General features: G+C 65.1%; 2 protein-coding genes across 2 annotated transcripts; both read left to right on the top strand.

The window, feature by feature from the left end:
- The first annotated feature begins 4,399 nt into the window (after nucleotides 1–4,399).
- On the top strand, nucleotides 4,400–12,528 carry ACBD4 (acyl-CoA binding domain containing 4). Its single transcript, XM_082297482.1, has 10 exons — nucleotides 4,400–4,527; nucleotides 4,597–4,717; nucleotides 4,799–4,883; nucleotides 4,954–5,074; nucleotides 7,785–7,898; nucleotides 8,796–8,902; nucleotides 9,502–9,652; nucleotides 10,878–11,041; nucleotides 11,392–11,436; nucleotides 11,760–12,528. The coding sequence occupies exons 1-10, from the start codon at nucleotides 4,458–4,460 to the stop codon at nucleotides 11,868–11,870; spliced, it is 1,089 nt and encodes a 362-aa protein (XP_082153608.1). The 5' UTR covers nucleotides 4,400–4,457; the 3' UTR covers nucleotides 11,871–12,528.
- A 1,320-nt stretch (nucleotides 12,529–13,848) lies between these two features.
- HEXIM1 (HEXIM P-TEFb complex subunit 1) lies at nucleotides 13,849–15,375 on the top strand. Its single transcript, XM_082297484.1, has one exon. It carries the CDS (start codon nucleotides 14,028–14,030, stop codon nucleotides 14,940–14,942), a length of 915 nt encoding a protein of 304 aa, XP_082153610.1. The 5' UTR covers nucleotides 13,849–14,027; the 3' UTR covers nucleotides 14,943–15,375.
- Nucleotides 15,376–20,520: the final 5,145 nt, after the last annotated feature.

Raw genomic sequence — 20,520 nt, 5'->3', positions numbered from 1 at the left:
CCGGTGTTCCCGGGACTCCGGAGCTCTTGGTGCTCCAGGTACCCCCGGTGCTCCCGGTGCCCCGGGTAGTTCTGTTGCTCCCGGTACTCCCGGTGCACCCGGCCGGTGTAACCGGGCTGGGCGGTGGCGGAGGTCGGGGCTGGGCTGGGGCTGGACTGGGGCTTGGCGGCCGGGCCGTGACCGGGGCCGGCCGCGGGGAGGGACCGGGAGGAGCCACATCGCAGCCCCGGCGCTGTTAACCGTTTGTGCCGGCCCGGGGCGAGCGGCGGCTGCCGGGGGGCGGCCGGGGCTGCACCGGGCCGGGGCTGCTCCGGGGTGGGACCGGGCTATACGGGGCTCGTTCTGCACCGGGGTCCCTCAGCACCGGGAGCGGGCCGGAGTCCCGACGCGCAGCCGGGCATTCGTTCTGTACCGTGGGTCCCGCTCTGTCCGAAGGGCCGGTCCGTCCCGGGACGGACCGGGAGTCCGCCTGCCCAGGGGACACGTCGGTCACCACCAGGGAGCCCCAGTGTGCCCGGGGGCCACGGTTGCCAGCGCCACCCTGGCAGAGCCAGTGGGGACCCGGAGCACCCCCTCTGCCATCACACCTGGGGGACCCAGTCCTGCCGTGCCGGCTCTGTCCCCAGCTCATGGGCCCGGTGGCACCGGGCTGAGGGGCCACACGCGGGTGCTGGGACCTCCGGGTGACTGTCCCCACGGGTGGCACACCCAGGGAGCGGCAGCAGCATGAGCTGGGAGGTGCCAGTCCCAGAGCCCCACGTGTGTGTGTTTGCAGCCACAGATCCCAGAATCGTTTAGGATAGGACCTAAAAGACCCCTAGGATCGTCGAGTGCACCCTGTGCCTGATCCCCACCTTGTCGCCAGCCCAAAGCCCTGAGCCCCACGTCCAATTGTTTTTGGGCACTGCCAGGGATGGGGGCTCCAACACCTCCCTGGGCAGCCCCTTCCAGTGCCTGACCACCCTTTCCATGGCGAAATCCCTCCTGAAGTCCAACCTGACCCTGCCCTGGCACAGCTTGGGGCCGTTTCCTCTCGCTCTGTCCCTGGTTGCAGTTTTCCCACAGCCGCCACTGAGGGTGGGTGGGGCAGGAATGGATGGGTGACTGCAGGCTTCTCCCAAAAACCCAGCGTGTCCAGGGGAACAGGGAGGCCATCCCAGGTCTGGCTGGGCTGTGGGGACCAGGAGCTACAGGACAGGAAGAGGAGGTGACTTTCCCCAGCGCCAGGGCTGCAGCGGTGCAGTTGGGCCTCCAGGGGTGATCCAAGGCAGACTGGAGCAACATCTGGGCACCTTGAGTGATCCCTCAGTATCCTGGGGTGACGTCTGCACCCTTGGGGCAGCATCTGGGTATCCTGGGGGATATTGGATTATGCTGAGGGAACATTGGGGCATCCATGGCAACATCTGGGCATCCTGGGTGGCATCTGTGTATCCTGAGCAACATCTGGGCACCCAGAGCAACAAATGGGCATTCCTGGGAATGCTCTGGTTACCCCAGAGCAACATCTGTTCATGCAGGGAGACATCTGGGCAGCATCTGAGCAGCCTGGGACAGTATTTTAGTGCTGATTTCCAAGGCCTGGGCAATTCCTGCAACATCTGGACAGCTGGGGACACATCCGTGCAGTGCCTGGGCTGTGTTTGGGGGGGAGGAAGCTCTTTCTGAATACTTTGGGGACAGGGGGACACCACAGCCACCCCAAAAATGCACTTGCAACTCTCATAACCGGGCTCTGCTCCAAGTTCTCTTCCTCCCGTTGAAACTGCATTCCCAGGAATTCAGCAACAGATGCCTCGAGCCGGTGGAATGACCGGGATAAACACCTCTGGCTGCAAAATCCGCAGCACGAACAAATCCCGGTGCGGTTCCTCCTCTCCCGCGGCGTTGCTATTTTCTCCCGCCCGCCAGCGGGTTGGAAGCGATCCCATGGAAAGCAGCAGCTCGCATTCCCGGCTGCTTATAGCACAGCACGTGTCCCGTGAATCAGCGCTCGGGATTCGGGGCCGGCTCCGCCGCGAGCAGGAGCCAGCGAGGCCCTGTCGCGGTTCCGAGCAGGAGCCCTGAGTCAGAGCTTGGAAATGGCCGGAGGTTTAAAAGGCTTTACTGCGTTTATTTAATATATTTATTGGGGTTTAAAAATTATTTATTTCATTTCATTTATTTATGTTCAACTGGCAAGATTCCCCAGAGGACGTGGATGAGATTTAGAGAGGTTGGGGGGGGTGTTGCCCCTCTTGGATTTGGGATTTGGAGGTGGGATTAAGGTGGAAAACTGGAGTGTGAGTGTGAGGCAATGATGAAACCGGCACAGAGATGCTGAAAGCTGCTCTGCATCCCAATCCCAGCATCCAGCCCCGGGTGAGGGCCAGATCCAGGTGGTCCCCAGGGCACCCCAGAACCTCCCACATGCCCAGGGCACCTTGTTCTGCCAGGTCACCCATGTCCCCATGTCCCCAGAGCTCCCTGCCTTCAAGAAAAACCCTTGGAGCAGAGGGGGAAGGAGCTTCACCTTGGGGGCTCAGAGACCCCAAATTCTGCCCCTTCCTCACCAGCATAATTAGTTGTTGGATAATAATTAATAGTGGATAAAAGTATACTGTGGATAAAGTTGGATAATAATTTACAATTGCTCTGCCTGACCCAGCTGTCCCCTCCCCATGCAATGGGACCCTGCTCCTGCCCAGTGCCCCGGTGACACTGTCCTGGTGCCATATTCCAGATCCCCTGTGCAGTGTCCCAGTGCAGTATCCCAGTCCCCCAGTACTTTATCCAACTTTCCCAGTGCAGTGTCCCAGTTTCCTGGTCCTTTCTCCTGGGACCCTTGGTACGTGGCTCCATTGCATTGTCCCCATGCCTGGTGCATTGTCCTGCTGTCCCCATGCATGACCCCATTATCTTGGGTGATTATCACAGAATCCCAGACTGGTTTGGGTTGGAAGGGACCTTAAAGCCCATCCAGTGCCACCCCTGCCATGGGCAGGGACACCTTCCACCATCCCAGGTGGCTCCAAGCCCTGTCCAGCCTGGCCTGGGACACTTCCAGGGATCCAGGGGCAGCCACAGCTGCTCTGAGCATCCTGTGCCAGTGTCCCAGAGCATCCCTGTGCTCTGGCACTTCCTGCCTGCCTTGTCCTGCTGCACAGCCCGGGTGGGTGAAACCTTGTGGCACTGTCCCTGTGCCTGGTGCAGTGTCACAGAGCTCTGTCCCTGTCCCATTGCACTGTCCTCTTGCATAGGGTCCCTGTCCTGGGATGTGGCTGCAGTGTCACTGCACTGCCCTGGTGCATTGGAGAACTGTCCCAAAGCACTGTCCCGGTGCTCTGTCCCAGTGATCCATTCCTGGGCTCTGGCCTGGGGCACGGCCTCGCTGTTCAGGGGTGCTGGAGCGCTGGGCACCTCCCTTAGACACCGTCCCACTGTCCCGGCGCACCATTCCACTATCCCAGTTCACCCTCCCCATCCATTATCCCGGTGCCCTGCCCCAAGGCACTGGCTGGGTGCACCCGTCCCGGTGCTCTGCTTCTCTGTCCCTGTGCCCTGTTTCACTACCCTGGTGCATCTTTCACTATCCTGGAGCACTGTACCAGTGCACTGTCCCACTGTCCTGCTATCCCACTGTCCCTGTCCCACTGTCACCCTGTCCCTGTCCCACTGTCCCTGTCCCAGTCCCTGTCCCCACCCTGTCCCTGTCCCTGTCCCCCTGTCCCTGTCCCACTGTCCCTGTCCCAGTCCCTGTCCCTGTCCCTGTCCCTGTCCCTGTCCCTGTCCCCCTGTCCCTGTCCCTTTCCCTGTCCCTGTCCCTGTCCCTGTCCCTGTCCCTGTCCCCCCGTCCCTGTCCCTTTCCCTGTCCCTGTCCCTGTCCCTCTGTCCCTGTCCCTGTCCCTCTGTCCCTGTCCCTCTGTCCCTCTGTCCCTCTGTCCCTCTGTCCCTCTGTCCCTGTCCCTCTGTCCCTCTGTCCCTCTGTCCCTCTGTCCCTGTCCCTGTCCCCCTGTCCCTGTCCCTGTCCCTTTCCCTGTCCCTGTCCCTGTCCCTCTGTCCCTGTCCCTGTCCCTCTGTCCCTGTCCCTCTGTCCCTCTGTCCCTCTGTCCCTCTGTCCCTGTCCCTGTCCCCCTGTCCCTGTCCCTCTGTCCCTGTCCCTCTGTCCCTGTCCCCAGCGCTGCAGTCCCTCCCTCCCCCGCCAGGCGGCGCCCCGGCCCCTCGCGCCGCTCGCTGCACCGTCCGGCCGGCAGGGGGCGCGCGCGCTCCGCTCAGCGCCGGGAGTGCAGGGGCGGGAGGGGCCCGTTCCGGGAGCCGCGCTCTGATTGGGCGCGGCGCGGAGGGGCCGATGGAAGGCGGGCGCTGATTGGGCGCGGCGCGGAGGGGCCGATGGAAGGCGGGCGCTGATTGGCCCCGCGCTGTCTCCGCACGGAGAGGAACCCGCGCCGGTGCGGGGCCGGTGCGGAGCCGGTCCCGCCATGGAGGAGCCGGGCTGCGGAGCGCAGTTCCGCGCCGCCGTGCAGGTGATCCAGGGGCTGCCGCGGAGCGGTGAGTAGGGGCCGGGACCGGGGCCGGACAGCCGCGGCGCCGGCGGCCCCGCTGAGCCGTGTCCCGCAGGTGCGTACCGGCCCTCCTACGAGGAGATGCTGCGCTTCTACAGCTACTACAAGCAGGCGACGGCGGGGTGCTGCCAGGGCCCGCGGCCCGGCTTCTGGGACCCCATCGGCCGGTACAAGTGGTAAGAGCGGGGGGGGTCCCGGTTCCCCTCCGGTTCGGGTCCGGGTCCCCCCAGCCCCGCTCACGGCCGCCGGCCCCGCAGGGACGCCTGGCACAGCCTGGGGAGGATGTCCAAGGAGGAGGCGATGGCCGCGTACGTGGCGGAGATGAAGAAGGTGGCCCAGAAGGTAACGGGGCGGGCGGCGGGGCCGGGCCGGGCGCTGCGCGGTGCCCGTGTCCAGCCGCGGCCCTCCGCAGGTCATCGACACCGTGCCCATGGACGAGACCACGGAGGAGATGTTCCGCTACTTCGAGCCGCTCTACGAGGTGATCCACGACATGCCCCGGCCCCCCGAGTCCTTCTTCAAGAGGAAAGGGGGTGAGTGGGGGCCACTGTGCCCGGCTGTGTCCCAGCTGTGCCCGGCTGTGCCGGACTGTGCCCGGCTGTGTCCCGGCTGTGCCCGGCTGTGCCCGGCTGTGTCCCGGCTCTGCCCCGGCTGTGCCCGGCTGTGTCCCGGCTGTGTCCCGGCTGTGTCCCGGCTCTGCCCCGGCTGTGCCCGGCTGTGTCCCGGCTCTGCCCGGCTCTGCCCGGCTCTGCCCCGGCTCTGCCCGGCTGTGTCCCGGCTCTGCCCCGGCTGTGCCCGGCTGTGTCCCGGCTGTGCCCGGCTATGCCCCGGCTGTGCCCGGCTGTGCCCGGCTGTGTCCCGACTGTGCCCGGCTGTGCCCCGGCTGTGTCCCGGCTCTGCCCCGGCTGTGCCCGGCTGTGCCCGGCTATGCCCCGGCTGTGCCCGGCTGTGTCCCGGCTGTGCCCGGCTATGCCCCGGCTGTGCCCGGCTGTGCCCGGCTGTGTCCCGACTGTGCCCGGCTGTGCCCCGGCTGTGTCCCGGCTCTGCCCCGGCTGTGCCCGGCTGTGTCCCGGCTCTGCCCGGCGCATCGCTGCCCTCGGCGCTGCCCTCCCGGGCTCCCGCTGCCCCCGCCTGCGGCTGCCCCGGCACGGCGGACACCGGCTCCGGGCCCTGCTGCTGCTCGTTGCGGGGGGCACGGGATGGACGCACCGCATCCCCCCGACCCTGCCGCGGCACTGCTGCTGCTGCCCAGGGGCTGTTCGGGCACACCGGGGTGCCTTTGGGTGACACATGCTGGGCTTTCTCTCCGCAAAACTTTGAGGCGAGGATTTGAGGTTTGCCTTCCAAGTGGCCCTTGGCCGCACTCCCTGTACGAAGTGGGGCAGGGATCAGCTCCCCGGGAGGCTGTGCTTCCCCTTGGCGCTGGCCCACCTCCGGCTCAGCTGCTGTAAACATCTGGACAGGCCGGCCGGCTTCTGCCTGGAGTGGATGTGGAGAAACAGGGGTTGACAAATGGGATTATTTGGACCGGTTTGTGCTAGAGGAGAATCCTTCCCAGCCCTTTCCATGCCTCTGGCTGCTGCCTCGTGCTGGGAGGGGGCTGGGGGCCTGTCCCACCCCCAGTGCAGGGCTGTGCTGGGTGTGTCTGACTGGTGAGGAGCCCCCGGGGGAGCGGGGGGCTGGTGAGGGGGTCAGAAAGGCATCACCAGCGGATCGGCTTAGCAGCACAGGAGCTTCCAGGGCTTGTTCACAGCGGGTGTGTGACCCATCGGCGCTTTGGGAGAGCCCTGGCAAACGGACTCACTCCCCAGGCATCTGTCCTGTCTCCCCCTGCTCCCAGCAGGGATGCCAAAACCACGTTGTCTGTAAGGCTTGGCCCCAGGGCGGCCGCTCCCTCCCGTGGTACCCAGGCGCTTTGTTCTCCATTTTGATGCTGAATCCCTTTAAAAGGCAGACTTAGTTTTTCTCTGGAATGTAAAAGCTGTGTCTAAACTGGTCATTCTCCACTCGAGAGTGTCACTTACAGATGACACCGTCACTTAAATCTAAACCTGGCGGCGCCTGTGGGGCGAACGAGCCCGAGGTGGCTGGAAGTGAGGTGCGGAGCGCTGAGCTCTGAAGGCGTTGAGTCATTTGTGTTAAAGGTTCCCAAACCCGCCTTCAGACACTGCAATCACAGCTTTGGCTGCCCTTAACCGGGGCAGAAAGGGAATTTCAGAGTGTGGAGCGTGGCAGGTGCCCTCTTTTGGGCACAGAGGTGGGAGCGTGGGCAGGTTTGGTTTTGTTTATTTACAAAGAGAACACGTTATGAAGTGGCACTTGGAACCCGGATCATGGATGGTGCCAGGTCCCAACAAGTCTCTAGTGAGTGGTGCTTTCACCAGAGTCTTGTGAGCGTGGCTGGTGGGAGCCAGGTCTGTCCTGGTGCTGTGTGAGGTGACAGGACCCTGCCTGCACCCACCCGCTCCGTGGGTCACGGCACACCCTGAGGGGGATTTGGGAATGGTGAGGATCCCAGAGCAGGGCAGCCCTGGCACTGCCCCCTGTGTGGGGTGTGGCTGCCCTCGTCCCCCTCAGGGGGCTCTGTAGGTCCTCTGTGGTGCCGAAGGCAGGTTGGGAACAGCAGAGAGGGGCAGGCAAAGAGCAGCAGGGCAGCGTTGCCACACACCTGCCTGCCCAGGAGCAGGGAGCAAAGTCCTGGGGGCCGCTGGAAATATGGCTGGGATTAACCCCATGGGCTCCACAGGGTGCAGGCCCCTCCACAGGGCCTTCTCAGGGTGCTGCTGCCCCAGTCCTTGGGGTGCTGCTGCCCACACAAGGCTCTTGAGCCAGCGCTTCTTGTGCTGGGCTGTTTGTTACCATGGGTGTGCTGCGGGCTGTGGGCACTGCCAGGGGACAGGACTGGCACTGTCAGTCACCAGTGCTGATCCCTCTGCCTGCTGCCACAGGGGCTCGGGGACAGGGACACCCCAGCCACCCCAGGGTGAGCGAGGTGGTCTGCACCGGGTAAACCCACACGAGTTCACATTGATTCCTGGGCTGTCAGCAAACAAAGCTGGCTCCTCTCCTTCCCTGCCAGCTGCTGGCACCTGCAGAGGCTGCTGGTCCCTGGCTGGTCCCTGACACCCGTGTGTCCCCAGTTGTGCTGGCAGGGCAGCCCAACCCACAGGGAGCCAGCGCTGCAAGGACAACACAACTCTGACCCCACAGAATGACCCCGCTCTGCCTCTTCCCTCCGTGCAGAGAGTCGGGAGCAGCCGGATGGCCCCAGCCAGGATGTCCCAGTGAGCAGCCCAGCTCCGGAGAGCCCCGGACACCCCGTGCCTGGCGAGCAGCAGGACGGGCAGCACGTGCCAGGTTGGTGTCCCTGGTGTGGCCAGCACCTGGCAGGGACCCCACGGAGCAGACACCAGGGCTGGGGCTCCATCCACCCATGGAACTGTTGGCTTCAGGCACTTCTGCTCCAGCCCTGCTGGTGTTCCAGGCACTGCCCACGTCACAGGGCTGTTCGTGGGTCCAGCTCTCACTGGGGTGACCCTGGACATGTGGGTTTGGCTCTGCCTCACTCCTGCCTGTGCCAAGGGGCCTGACTCTGCTAAGCTGTAGGGAGAAGGGGCGGCTGTTGCCCCATGGACTGGGAAAATACCACCCTGGAAGTGTGGTATTAATGTGAGGATGTTCTCCCTCGGCTCAAACCACGTTTGCTGCTTCCTTGGCACTGGGATTCAGAGTGCCAAGCCCTGGCCCTCCCTGGTGACACCTCAGCCCTGGCTTTTCTCTCACAGCCCCTCGTGCAGTCACCCCCTGGCTCCCTGTGACCCCCTCGAGGGCCCCTGGCTGTGCCCTGGGGTGGGCAGGGTGCTGCAGGGAGGTTCCTCCTCCCGCTGAGCTCCAGCCTTCCGCCAGGAGCAAATATGGTCACGGAGCGAGTGCCAATGTCCCGGCCATGCCACCCTCGAGCGCCGGGGCTGGCAGTGCCCGGGGAGCTGGGCAGGGTCCCTGCTGGTGCCACTGCTGCCCCAGGGGCCGTGGGTGTTGTGCCAATGGGTCACTGTGGGCTGGAGAAGGGGGAATTCAGTCCTTGGACTCATTGCCATGGTCTGGGCGCTGTTTACAGAGCCGCTGCCCTCCCCCACAGTGCCTCAGTTTCCCTCTCCTCCTGCCTCTCCCTGGGCATGCAGGGCCCTCGTTCCCCCTGCTGCCCTCTGGACAGCCCTGCCCTGCCCGGGGCTCAGCCCTGTGCTTCCCTTCCAGGAGCTGGGCTGGCTCCTGCCCCCGAGGCGCTCGAGGGGAGCCAGGTGACGAGCGACTCTGAGGGGGACACGTTCTGTGACACCCTGGAGCAGATGGAGTCTGAGAAGGTAACGGAGGAAGTGCTGGAGGCTTTGCCATCCCTGCCCTGCCTGCGCTGCACAGACATCTCTGCATGGCACTGCCAGCCTGGCAGCCTCACAAAACCTGCAGGGAGGGACACCCTCTGCACCTCTCTGTGCTTTGTGTCACCGCTGGAGCCTGGTCCCTGTCACAGAGGGGAGGCCGAGGAGCCTCCCCAGCCCCCAGTGCTGTGGTGCGGCTCTGGTGGGGCACTGGCGGCTGTCGGCCAGACCAGCAGCTCCACGGGGGTGCCACCACCTGGATTGCTCTGCTGCCACTTCTCCTTGCTCCCTGCTGCCACGGGCCACGTTTGGCACTTGAGGTGCCATGGTGAGGCTTGGTGGATCTGGTGGAAGGAGGGAGGAAGCCTCGCCTCTTTTGCCATCTCATGTCTGGGCACCTCACTCCCCTCAGGGGTGCTGGAGCTCTGTCACCTCCCAAGCCAGGTGCTGGCTGAGCTTCCCTCAGTCCCACGCACCCTCCACCCCCAAAAATGCCACCACAAGGACACTGCTGCCCTGGCATCCCCCTCCGTGCCCTGGAGAGGGGAGCGGGGGTCTCAGGGCCCTTCTCTCCCATCTCATAGGCCGGGCAGGTGCGGGGGCTCACCCCAAACGAGATCCAGGCTGGGGCTGAGCCCCTGGTGCCCCACAGTGCTGGGCAGGGCCAGCAGGGCGAAGGCAGAAGAGCCGAGGGGAGCAGCAGCACCGACCTCACAGGCCTGGGCTCTGAGAGAGGTGGGTGCAGAGCTTGTCCCTACGCCCCTTCCCACTGCTCCCCCACCTCCCACGGGCTGGGCTGGGCTGGACTGTGTGGGGAGGGGGGTGCAGGGGCTGCCACCACCCCCAGGGGACCAAGTTAGGCTCCAGCACCCGGGGTTGGGCCATCAGGAGCTGAAGGAATTCACAAGTGTCCCGTCTTTGCATCCCGTAGTCCCCAAGCAGTTCAGTGGCTTCAGCCCTCCAGGACACAGCCCTTCCTTTGCCCATTTCCTGCACTGGTACTAATTTGCCTCAATTTGGAGGATGCTCTGCTTGCTCTTCCAGCAGCCAGGCAGGGAATGCAGGTCCCTGGCTCCCCGTGCCCAGCTCCTGCCCCTGGTCCAACCACATTGCCAGTGCCTTTGGATGTGGGTGGTGCCGGGGTGAGCTCTGCCCAGGAGGGCAGGGGGTGGTGCTGGGCCCCGTGCCCCGGAGGCCTTGGGGACAGCCCGTTACAGCAGTGCCACTCACCTAGTGCCACCCACCACTGCTGCTGGTGGCTGGGGACCACCAGGCCTCGAGCTGTGCCACTGCAGGAGGAGCCTCCTGCCACCCTGCGCCAGACGTACCGGGCTGCCCTGGGGTGACATTGCCACCCTCAGCCGGGGGAGTGGTGCCATCGCCTCACCTGGGCACAGCCCACCTGTCTCACCCTTTCCCCTGTCACTGTTCCCTTCCGGGCTGCCTGGCCTTGGCAGTGAAGTTGTACCGAGGCCGCTCAGGCCGGGCTGGGCCGTCCCCGGGGGCTGGCAGCGAGTCCCTGCCTGTGTCCCGCTCACAGCCTGCATTATCTGGGTGTTTGCCAGGCTGGTTTGGGGCCTCTGCTGCACCCGGGGGAGGGCAGGGAGGAGCAGGCCTGGCCCTGGGTGTCCTGCCCGGTGCTGGCACCTTCAGCAGGTGTCACAAGGTGACCCACATGTGCCACTGCACCAACCCCCTTGGTGGGCTGGCCACCCGCTGCCACCACCACGGCACTGGAAGGACACAGTGGGGCACGGCCCTGGGGACAGCCTTGGTGCTGCTGGGGCTGTGGGGTTGCCGGGCTGGGCTGGCAGCGGGTGTGGCGTGGGCAGCCCACGGCAGGTGCCCTGTGGGAGTCACCGCTCACCGGTGGGTGACAGACGGGGTGGGCAGGGCCAGCCTCGGGGCTCCTCGGGCGGTGCTCAGCCTGCCCTGCCACCCGTGTGCCCTGTGCCCGCAGATCTCCGTCCGGCCGGGGGGGACCCCGGGAGTACCCCCGAGCTGGCCCCGGGGCTGCCGGCGGAGCTGGAGGCGCACGTGGCCGGCGCGGTGCGGGCGCTGCAGGAGGAGCTGCGGCGAGTGCGGGAGCGGCTGAGCCGGCTGGAGACGCTCGGCGCTGCCCAGGTACGGCCGGGGGCAGGGCTGGGACAGCAGGGCTCGGCTCCGGGCCCTGGGACAGGGCTGGCCCGGGTGTGGGGACCCCCACGGTGGCTGGTGACACATCCTGGCGGGGCCGAGGCCGGTGCTGCCCTGATCCGGCCTACGGTGCAGGCAGGGAGCTGCTGCCCCTCGCTGCCATCCCTTCCTTCATTCCCACTGCCCCTGAGGTCCTGGCCCAGCTGCACCGTCTGGATCCCTCGCAGGAGCCCTGCACGGATTCGCTCCAGGCCGTTCTCCCCCCTCTCACAGGGACACAGGGGCTGGAAGGGGGGTGCCAGCCACACCTGCACCCCAAACCCTCTCCTGTCTTGCAGGGGGATGTGGCTGGGACAGACCCTGGCCTGGCACTTGCTCCACAGGTGAGTTGGTGGTGGAGGAAGCAATGTGGGGTGGCCTTGCTGTCCCTCTGCCCACCCGGCAGCCTGCGGGAGCCTGGGGACACAGCAGCAGGAGGTCAGGGAAGGGACCCTCAGCTGGGAAGCAGGTGACGTCTGTGGGGACACGTCCCCAGGGATGGTGGTGTTGATGCACGATCTCCAGAGGAGGAGGGATGTGACCAGGACACAGGACACACCGAGCAGTGGCAGTGGCTCCTTTCAGCAGAGGGCCGGGGGGACGTTTGGTGACATCGGTGACACCTTTGTCCCCTTCCCCACGCTGCCTCTCTCTGTCCCCTCGCCAGGCGATGTCCCCGTGGCGCCTGACGGTGTCCCCGCGCACGCTGCTCTTCCTGGCCACCTGGCCCTTCGTCACCCAGTGGCTGCTGCGCCGCTGGCAGGGCAGGAAGAGGTGACAACCACGTCCCCGCTGCTACCGCCACCGCTCCTTCCCCATCCCGCTTCGCACGAGCCGGGGAAGCACCACGGGCCCACGCGGGAATCGCCTCACCAGCCACGGGGCTCTGCGGGCCGGGCCCGCCCGGGCGGGGCAGCCCCGGGCACCGGCACCGACACTCAGGGCCAGCACCGGCGCCGGGAGCGGGGGCGGCATCGCCCCGCACGGGACCCCGGGCAGCCGCCCCACCTTGAGCACAGACGGACCGGGTCCGGCCGCGGCCCCGCGGGTGGCCACGGGGTGCTGGCACATCGTCCGAACCTGCCTCAATTAAAGTTGCCTTTTCGGTTCAGCCCCGCTGCCTGCACCCTGCGAGGGGAGGGGACCGCGGCCAAACGCTCCGGCCTGGCCACCTGCTCCGGCCCGTCCACTATCCCCGCCTGGTCACCCTCTGATGTTAGAGGGGCACGGTGGCGGCTGCCTGGCCCTGCCCTGGCCGTGGCTGCCATGTGCCCAGTGCAGGGAGTCTGCCCCAGACCCCAGCCTGCGCCCCCGGCCGGGTCCCATCCCCGCCCTGAGGGTCCCCCCCACGCGAGGGGGGTGGCGGTGCCCCCCGGGCCCCCTGTGCCAGCGCCACCCCCACCCTGCTCCGGACACAGCGGTGGGGAAGCCCCAGGGACCCCGCGGGGAGGGGAGGGAGGGGCTGGGGACCTCAGGGACCTTCCTGGCCCGGGGTCCAGCGGTGCCACCCCGGGGGTCCCCCGTGGCCGCTCCCCCCGGGCCGGGGGGCCCTGCCGGTGTGAGGGCCGGGCAGGGCAGGTTCCCCCCGCTGGTGACACAGCGGTGACACGGAGCCCGCCTTCCCTTCCGCGGGCTCTCCCCGCCCGGCCGTGGGGCTCCGGGGGGCGTGGGTCCCACAGGGACCCCCCTGTCCTGTTTCCCCCCCCAAACAGGGATCCCCAGAGCCGCCCCCCGCCTCCGCCATGGCTCCCCCCAGCCGTGTGTCCCCACGGCGTGTGTCCCTCGGCGGGGCCCCCCAATCCCTCCAGGCCCCCCAAGGCCGCGGGGCCCCCCCGCCCAGCCCCGCCCCCGAACGTGGGGCCCGAGGGGGACATCGCCACCGTGGGTGGGGGTGGCAGGACCAGGAACGGGGCCGGGAGCAGTACTGGAACCGGCACAAGGCCCGGGACCTCCCCATCCCCCTCCTTCCCCTTCCCTCTCCCTCCCCCCCCCCGCCAGCCCCCCAGGCTTTGGGAGCGCAGCTCCGCACCGCCCCTGCAAAAAGGGACGCGGCGCCTTTAAGAAAGGACTTATTTCCGTTCAGGTTTGTTTACATCTCCCTCCGCCAACTGCAGCACCACCGCACCCAGCGCAGCGCCGGGATCCTTCCGCTCGCCCCCTTCCCCTCGGCCCGGCGCACTCTCGGAGCCCCCCCCCGGCCCCCTCTCGGCCCGGCCCTGCCCTGCCCTGCCCTGTACAACCCCCCCGGTCCCGGGGCCGCGGCACCGACGGCGGCGCCTCCGCCGCGAGGGGACTCTTTTAGGACAGTCCCACGGCTGTGCCGTGGGGGGGGGGGGGGGCGCGCGCGCTGCCCTCGGTGCGGGCCTGAAGGTCGCGGGGCGCGCGCGGCCCCGCGCACGGGGACTCCCCCGCTGCGTGGTATGGCCCGGTCCCACCCTCGCCCCCTCGCGATTGGTGGCTCCGCGCGCGAGTGGCGTCCGTCACGGCCAATCGCGACCAGCCCGTACAACGGCCGGGGGCGTGTCCCCGCGGGAGGCCCCGCCCCCCGTGCCCGCCGATTGGCCGCGAGGCGGCACCGCCCGCGCGCGCGGGGCCGTGGCGGCGGCGCGCGGCGCGCGGCGGGGGCGGGACCCGACGCGCGGCGGGGCGGGGCGCACAGGGCGCCTGCGCGGGGAGGGGCGGGGCGCGCGCGGGTATAAAGCGGGCGGCGGCGGCCGAAGAGCGGCAGTCGGGAGCGGGCGGCGGCGGGTGCGGGTTGGGGCGTGGGGCGGGGTTGCGGCGGGAGCGGCGGCGCGTGCGGTGCGCGCGGGGGGGCGGGCCCGGCGGCGTTAACCCCCCCGCCCCCAGGGCCATGGCCCGGGCGGCCTGAGCGGGGCCGGACCCATGCGGCGCCGGTAGCGCCCGTTCCCGAGCGAGCGTAGCCGAGCGCAGCGCTATGGCCGACGCGGCGCCCGCTGAACCGGGGCCGGAGCCCCAGTGCGAACCGGAGCCTCGTTCCGAGCCCGAGGTGCGGCCGGAGCCGCAGTCTGAGCCCGAGCCGCAGCCCGAGCGCGGAGAGGCGCCGGCGGAGGACGGCGATGCCGGGCGGCTGCCGCCCCCCGGGGCGGAGGCGGCGGCGGGCGGCGCCGAGGGGCGGCCGCCGACGGGTGGAGCGGGGCGTCCCGGCCTGGGCCCGCGGTACCGGGCCGTGGGGCGCACCGAGGAGTGGCCGGTGAAGAAGAAGCACCGTCGGCGGCCGTCGAAGAAGAAGCGGCGCTGGAAGCCGTACTCGAAGCTGAGTTGGGAGGAGAAGCAGCAGTTCGACGAGCGGCAGAGCCTCCGCGCCTCCCGGCTGCGGGCGGAGATGTTCGCCAAGGGGCAGCCGGTGGCTCCCTACAACACCACGCAGTTCCTCATGGAGGACCACGACCAGGAGGAGCCCGACCTGAAAACCGGGCTGTACCCGCGGCGAGCGGCCGCCAAGTCGGACGACACGAGCGAGGAGGATTTCCTGGACGACGCGGCGGACGAGGACGGGGGCAGCGACGGGATGGGGGGGGACGGCAGCGAGTTTCTGCAGAGGGACTTCTCGGAGACGTACGAGCGGTACCATGTGGAGAGCCTGCAGAACATGAGCAAGCAGGAGCTGGTGAAGGAGTACCTGGAGCTGGAGAAGTGCCTCTCGCGCATGGAGGAGGAGAACAACCGGCTGAGGATGGAGAGCAAAAAAGCCGGGGGGGAGGCGGCGGACCCGGCGCGGGTGCAGGCGCTGGAGCGGGAGGTGGACAGGCTGCGAGCCGAGAACCTGCGGCTGCTGCGGGAGCAGGAGCTGCCCCGGCAGGAAAAGGGCCCCTGCAAGCCGGGGGAGTGACACTGGGCAGGGGGGCGCGGGGGGGTTTTTACAGTGCTGGGTGGAACATTCGGTCCTTGTACAGAGTCGCCGCGGACCCTTTTTATGGGCTAAACTGCAGCTGGGGGGGGCCGAGGGCTCCCCCTTTTTTAGGTGGCTGTGACGGGGTGAGGGGGGGGTTGATGTATTGGTGATATCTGGTTTATGGTTTTATTTTTTTTTGTGTCTAAACCAAAAAAAAAAAAAAAAAACCCAGAAAAGCTGTAAATTGGCCAAAACTGACTATAAAAAAAATATAGAGGTCTAATAAATTTAATTACTTGTAACTGTAATGGTTTTGGTGTGATTTCTAGAAAATAATCAGGATGGCATTCCACCAGGGAATACATCCTGGATTATTTTCATCATGTTATAACTGTTGTTTGATTAAACTTAGTTGTAATTCCCCGCTTAACCCTTTTTGTTATTATTTTCCCCCATTTATTTTCAATTTTAATTCTGCTTAATGAGCTGAAATAGTTAAAAGTACCTGGAAAGGGAGTAAAATGGTGTGTGATGGACACAGAGAGTACCTCACTGAGGTAGGAGTAGCTTCAAGTCTGTTTGCCTAAGGCTCACTTAAACTTGACTCTGTTTCCCTGCAGGTCTATAGGAATCCAAGTCACTAACTGAAATCTGGGCAAAAACTGCCTAAAAAAAAAAAATCTGCTTCAAGCTACAAGTGAGAGGAAAAACCTTAAAGTTTTGGAGCAGCCCAAGGAAAAGTTTTGGTAGTCAGCACTTGGCCTCTGAAATGGCTGACGAGGGAGCAGGGAAAGGCGATGGCTCAACCTCCCTCCTGCTGCACCTGAGAGGGGGAGGAGGAGGGAAAAGCAGGAAAAGCTCCAAGTGCTGGAGCTTTTTTGGGGGAGCAAACAGGTAAATGAAGGGGTGAAGCAGGGGAGGGGCTGAGGCTGCTTTGGCTGGGGCCGAGGTGAAGGCAGAATTTGAGTTAATGAAACGTGTACCTGGTGAGGCAGGAGCTGGGATTGAGGCAGGGAGCCGGGATGGGCCTGGGCAGCTGCCCGCAGGAATGGGGGAATCGGGCTCCTACACAAAACCAGAGGGCTCAGGGGGACGGGAGGGGGGACAGGGCTGTCCCAGCGCAGGTGGGGTGGTACCAGAGCGGGGTTAAAGAGGCAGCGCAGAGGGGCTGGAAAGGTCCCACCAGGTTTAACCCCAGCCTGGCCAAAGCCCTGCCGCTGCCCGGGGGAAAAGAGCATTTATGAGGGACGAGAGAGGTCAGAGGGATGGGGGAAAGGACAGGGGCGACCTCAGCGCTACCAGCGCAGGTGGGTGGTGTAAAATCGGGGGTTAAAAGGGCCGGGGGAGCCGCTGGAGGGGGGATCACACCGATTCTATCTGGCTCCCCGCCCGCTCTGGGGCACCGGCGGGGGGAAGGAAACGAGCCAGGGCCACTTGCACAAGAGCCCGGGAGCCACCGGCTCCTTCCCTGTGCCATGACATCACCGCAGCTCCGGGGGAGGGGGGGCGATGATCCTTTGGGATGCTGCGGGCTGGGATGGGGGCCGAGCCTCGCGTCCTCCCCTGTCCCGGGAGCTGCTTCCCAGCCGATTATTTCCCTGCCGAGCGATTCCCTCTCCCTGATTCCCACAAGAGGCGTTTTCTCCCGGGGCAGGACGCGCGCCTGATGGCACCGACCGGGGTCCCTCACAGCCTTGGGTCCGTGAAATGCAGCTCCCGGCACCTGGTTCGTGGGAAAACCTTGATCCAAGGGGATATTCTCAGTCAGGATTTGCCCTCATCCACTTACCCTGGACCTGTTATGTTCAAGTCCCTGGAATAAATGTTTTCTCTGCCAATGCTGTTAAAAATACGATTTAAAAAAAAACCCAAACCAACTAAAAGGACTATAATGATCAACTCTCCAACCTGCTCTGCCCCCACCAACTTCCGCTTTATTCTGTGCTGTTTTAACGAGTCTCCCTAGGAACCAGGTTTTCCTGATCCCAAGGGCTCATTCCAGCTCCTGTGCCCAAACCTCCTGCAGACACAGACCAGTGACATTCAGGGACCTTTGAAACCTCCAAGTGGATCAGTAATGGACTGGGAGCTCCTTCGTGCTTCTCCCTGGCTGGGGGGAGAGCTCCTCATCCCAAGCCTTTCCCGAAGCTCTGGTTTAGGTTTGGAGCAGAGGAGCTGACTGGAGCTCACCTGTGTGAGCTCGGAGCCCACAGCAGCAGGGATCAGAGTGGGACTGAGACGTTGGAACTGTGGAATGGTTTGGGTTGGAAGTGACCTTAAAGACCATCCAGTGCCAACCTCTGCCATGGTGGTGAGGCCCTGGCACAGGCTGCCCAGAGAAGCTCTGGCTGCCCCTGGATCCCTGGACATGTCCAAGGCCAGGCTGGATGGGGCTTGGAGCAGCCTGGGACAGTGGAAGGTGTCCCAGCCCACGACTGGGGTGGAATGAGATGAGCTTTAGGGTCCCTTCCCACCCAAACCACTCCGTGATTCTACGGACAAGGATGCCACTAGGCCAGGCAGGAATCACCTCACCAGGGCTCCATGGCTGGAGGGCAACACCAACACTGGATTTGGGGCACGTGGAAACAGAGAGCACGGTGAGACCCTCGGCAAAGGGCTCTCCCAGCTCCTCCCCTCCCAAGGGTTTTGTTTTCAGAGGAAAGGGCTGAAATTCTGTCCTGGGGAGAGGCAGAAATTACAGCACCAACACAAAAAAATGGGGACTGCTCCATCCCATGCACAGGAATGGCCATTCCCCTTGGACAGAAGCAGTGCAGGGACAGAGCAATTCCCTGGAAACACAGCAAATCCAAGGGGGAAGTGTCTGTTAATGCCACAGCCTTGGGGTGAGGTGAGTCCCAAATCCTGCCCTGTGACACAGCAGCCCCTTGGAGTCGCTCCCGGTGCTTCTTCCCTGGCACTCCGGGCCTGAGCCCGGTGCAGGGTTACAACCAGGGCCACGGCTCTGGCACTGCCACTGTGCCCTGCCACCACTGCACCTGCACTGACTGCACTCCCTTCCCTGGCATCACCTTCCCAGGACACGCTCACAAAGCTGCTGAGAATTTCCTGGTGACTCTGGGGCACACAAGTGGCATTTTGGTGAAACAGGAGAGGAATCTGCAGCTGGTGGGGCCATCACCAAAAACCTGCAGCTCTTGGTGCATCTGCAACAGACCAAACCCTGGCTGGCAGCTCTGGCCCCTCAGGATTGCTCCCCTTCTGCTCCCCACAAACCCTGGAACACCTGGGCAGGTGCAAAGCTCACGGCTCAAACCAAGTGTGACTCTCATTAGTTTGACAAAATCAGCTTGAAATTGCATTTTCAGCTGTCACAAGCACTTGAACACACACACAATAAAGCTCCCAGCCCTGGAAATGCTGGGATTTAAAAATATCATGGAATCACAGAATGGATAGGGTCAGAGGAACCTTAAAGACCTGTTCCACCCCTCTGCCATGGGCAGGGACACCTTCCACTACCCAAGGTTGCTCCAAGCCCTGTCCAACTTGGCCTTGAACCCTTTCAGAGATGGGGCAGCCATCACCTTTCCGTATGAAGCTTTGGAATTCAGGACCTGCAGAAGCAACATCAGCAGAGTCCTAACAACAAATATAATTTTAAAAAAATACCCCACCAAGTGACTAAATGTAAAATAATCTGGTTTTAACTGGCTGACCCACGTCTGACAGCACAATCCGCACTTAGAGCAGAAGCCTCCCAAATCTCCCTGTTTTAAACGTAAACCCAGCCCCACAAATACCAGGGGATGAGCTGGTGTTATCAGCCTTTGCCGAGGGAAAAACGGGGCTGGGAACCGGAGTTCCACGGAGGAGCCGTGGGGAGGCTGCGCCAGCTCAATCCCTCCCCAGCGCTGAGCACTTCCAAAAAAAAAGCCATTTTTAGTTTTTAAAGAGTCGGGTTTTGACTTTGCACAGGGAAAACAACACCGCAGGTGCTTTCCAGCCCCGGGAGGGGCATCGCTCCCTCCGAGCCCGGGGCCGCTCGGGTTTGTTACCGCCCGAGAAGTTCCCCCGGGCCCTGGCAACAGCCGAACGCTTTTGTTTTTGAGTCTCCGAGCTCCCCGCCGGGGAGGCCATGTTAGCTGAGATCCACTGGATCCGACCAAGATCCCTCCGGGAACCCCGCGGGGTTTGGCTGAAATATGTGAAACAAAGGATTAAATGCCAGGGATGATCTCCCCCCCACCAAAAATGCGGTGTATGAGGGAGCTGAGGGCCGGGACGCCGGCAGGTCCAGCCTTCCAGACGTACTTCCCACCCCAATTTCCACAAAAACTGCTCTGTTCTTCCCCTCCCTGCCCCTCATGGGGGTCAGGCAGGGCCGGCCCCGCACGAGATCGGGCTGCGGCCGTCGAGAAACGTTCAAATACCGTCTAACGCTAACTTGGATAGAAGAACAGCCCCAGCCCCCGCCCAGCAGCGCAGGTGCGGCCGGACTCCTTCGGAGCCCCACCGGCTCAGACCCCGGGGAGGCCGCGGAGCCCCGACCCGCGCCGGCTCCATGAGGCGCCTGGCAGCGCTGAGCTGCGGTCCCGGAGCGCTGACGGGGGAGCGCCCGGTGGCGCCGCAGCGCCGCCCCACCATCAGGGCCGACGGGGGGCCCCACGCTCCGCTCGCGGGACAGAGCCCCGGCCGGGCCGCCCGGCGCTGCCGGCTCGGGGGCGCGGAGGGGCCCCCAGTCCGCGACGGGAGTGGGCCCGGCCCGGCCCCTCACACACAAAATGGCGGCGGCGGCGCCGCTCCCGCTCCGCCCGCCGGCCGCCATAGCCGCCGTCCCGGCTCCGCCGCCCTCCCTCCAATCAGAACCCGCCGTACCGCTGCGTGACGGCGCGGCGGAGCCAATGGAAGCGCGAATCGCAGAGGAAGAGGCGGTGCGCGCGGCCACCGCGAGGCATTGTGGGGGTTGTAGTCCAGGTACGCGTTGCGGTGGTGGGGCCGGGGCGGCTGTGGACTCGCCGTCCCAGGACGCCCCGCGGCCCCACGTGTCGGGCGCTGTGTCACGGCGGTGGGCGGAGGGAGCGGGCCGGGTTCCGGTGCCGCTGCGGGGGCGGAACGCCCATATCGAGGCCTCCCGCGGGCTTTGATGTGACATGGGGGGCCTTGCAGGGCCCGGAGCCCCTCGGCAAGGCGGGCAGGGCCCGTGGGGCTCCAGGAGGAGGGTTTTGGCCGGGATGGCGACACTGAAAGCCGGCCCTGAGGGCTGCTCGGCCGGGGCGGCCCGGGGGACCGAGGCCTTGCTCAGGCGGCCTGTGCGGGGGCGGCTTCAGGGAGGGGCCTGGATCGAAGGGGTGACCCCAGCCCCACAGGGGGTGTTCGGCTGCCAGGGGGTACCCCAGCCCCACATGAGGGTGCCTGGCTCAGGGAGGGCGTGCCCAGTTCTAGGCCAGGCTCTCTCTTCAGGCGTCTGGCTTTTAACTCCTTAATGCTTCTGTCCTTCTCCAGAACCGTTCCCGGGTGGCAGCAGACACAGATCACAATTAGATGGATCCCACTTAGCAGACACAGATCACAATTAGCAGACACGTGTCCCCTCAGCACGGTGGGAGCT

This window comes from Coloeus monedula (genome assembly GCF_965178545.1).
Source record: "Coloeus monedula genome assembly, chromosome: 26".
NCBI lineage: Eukaryota > Metazoa > Chordata > Aves > Passeriformes > Corvidae > Coloeus > Coloeus monedula.
This window is presented reverse-complemented; position numbering and strand designations above follow the sequence as displayed.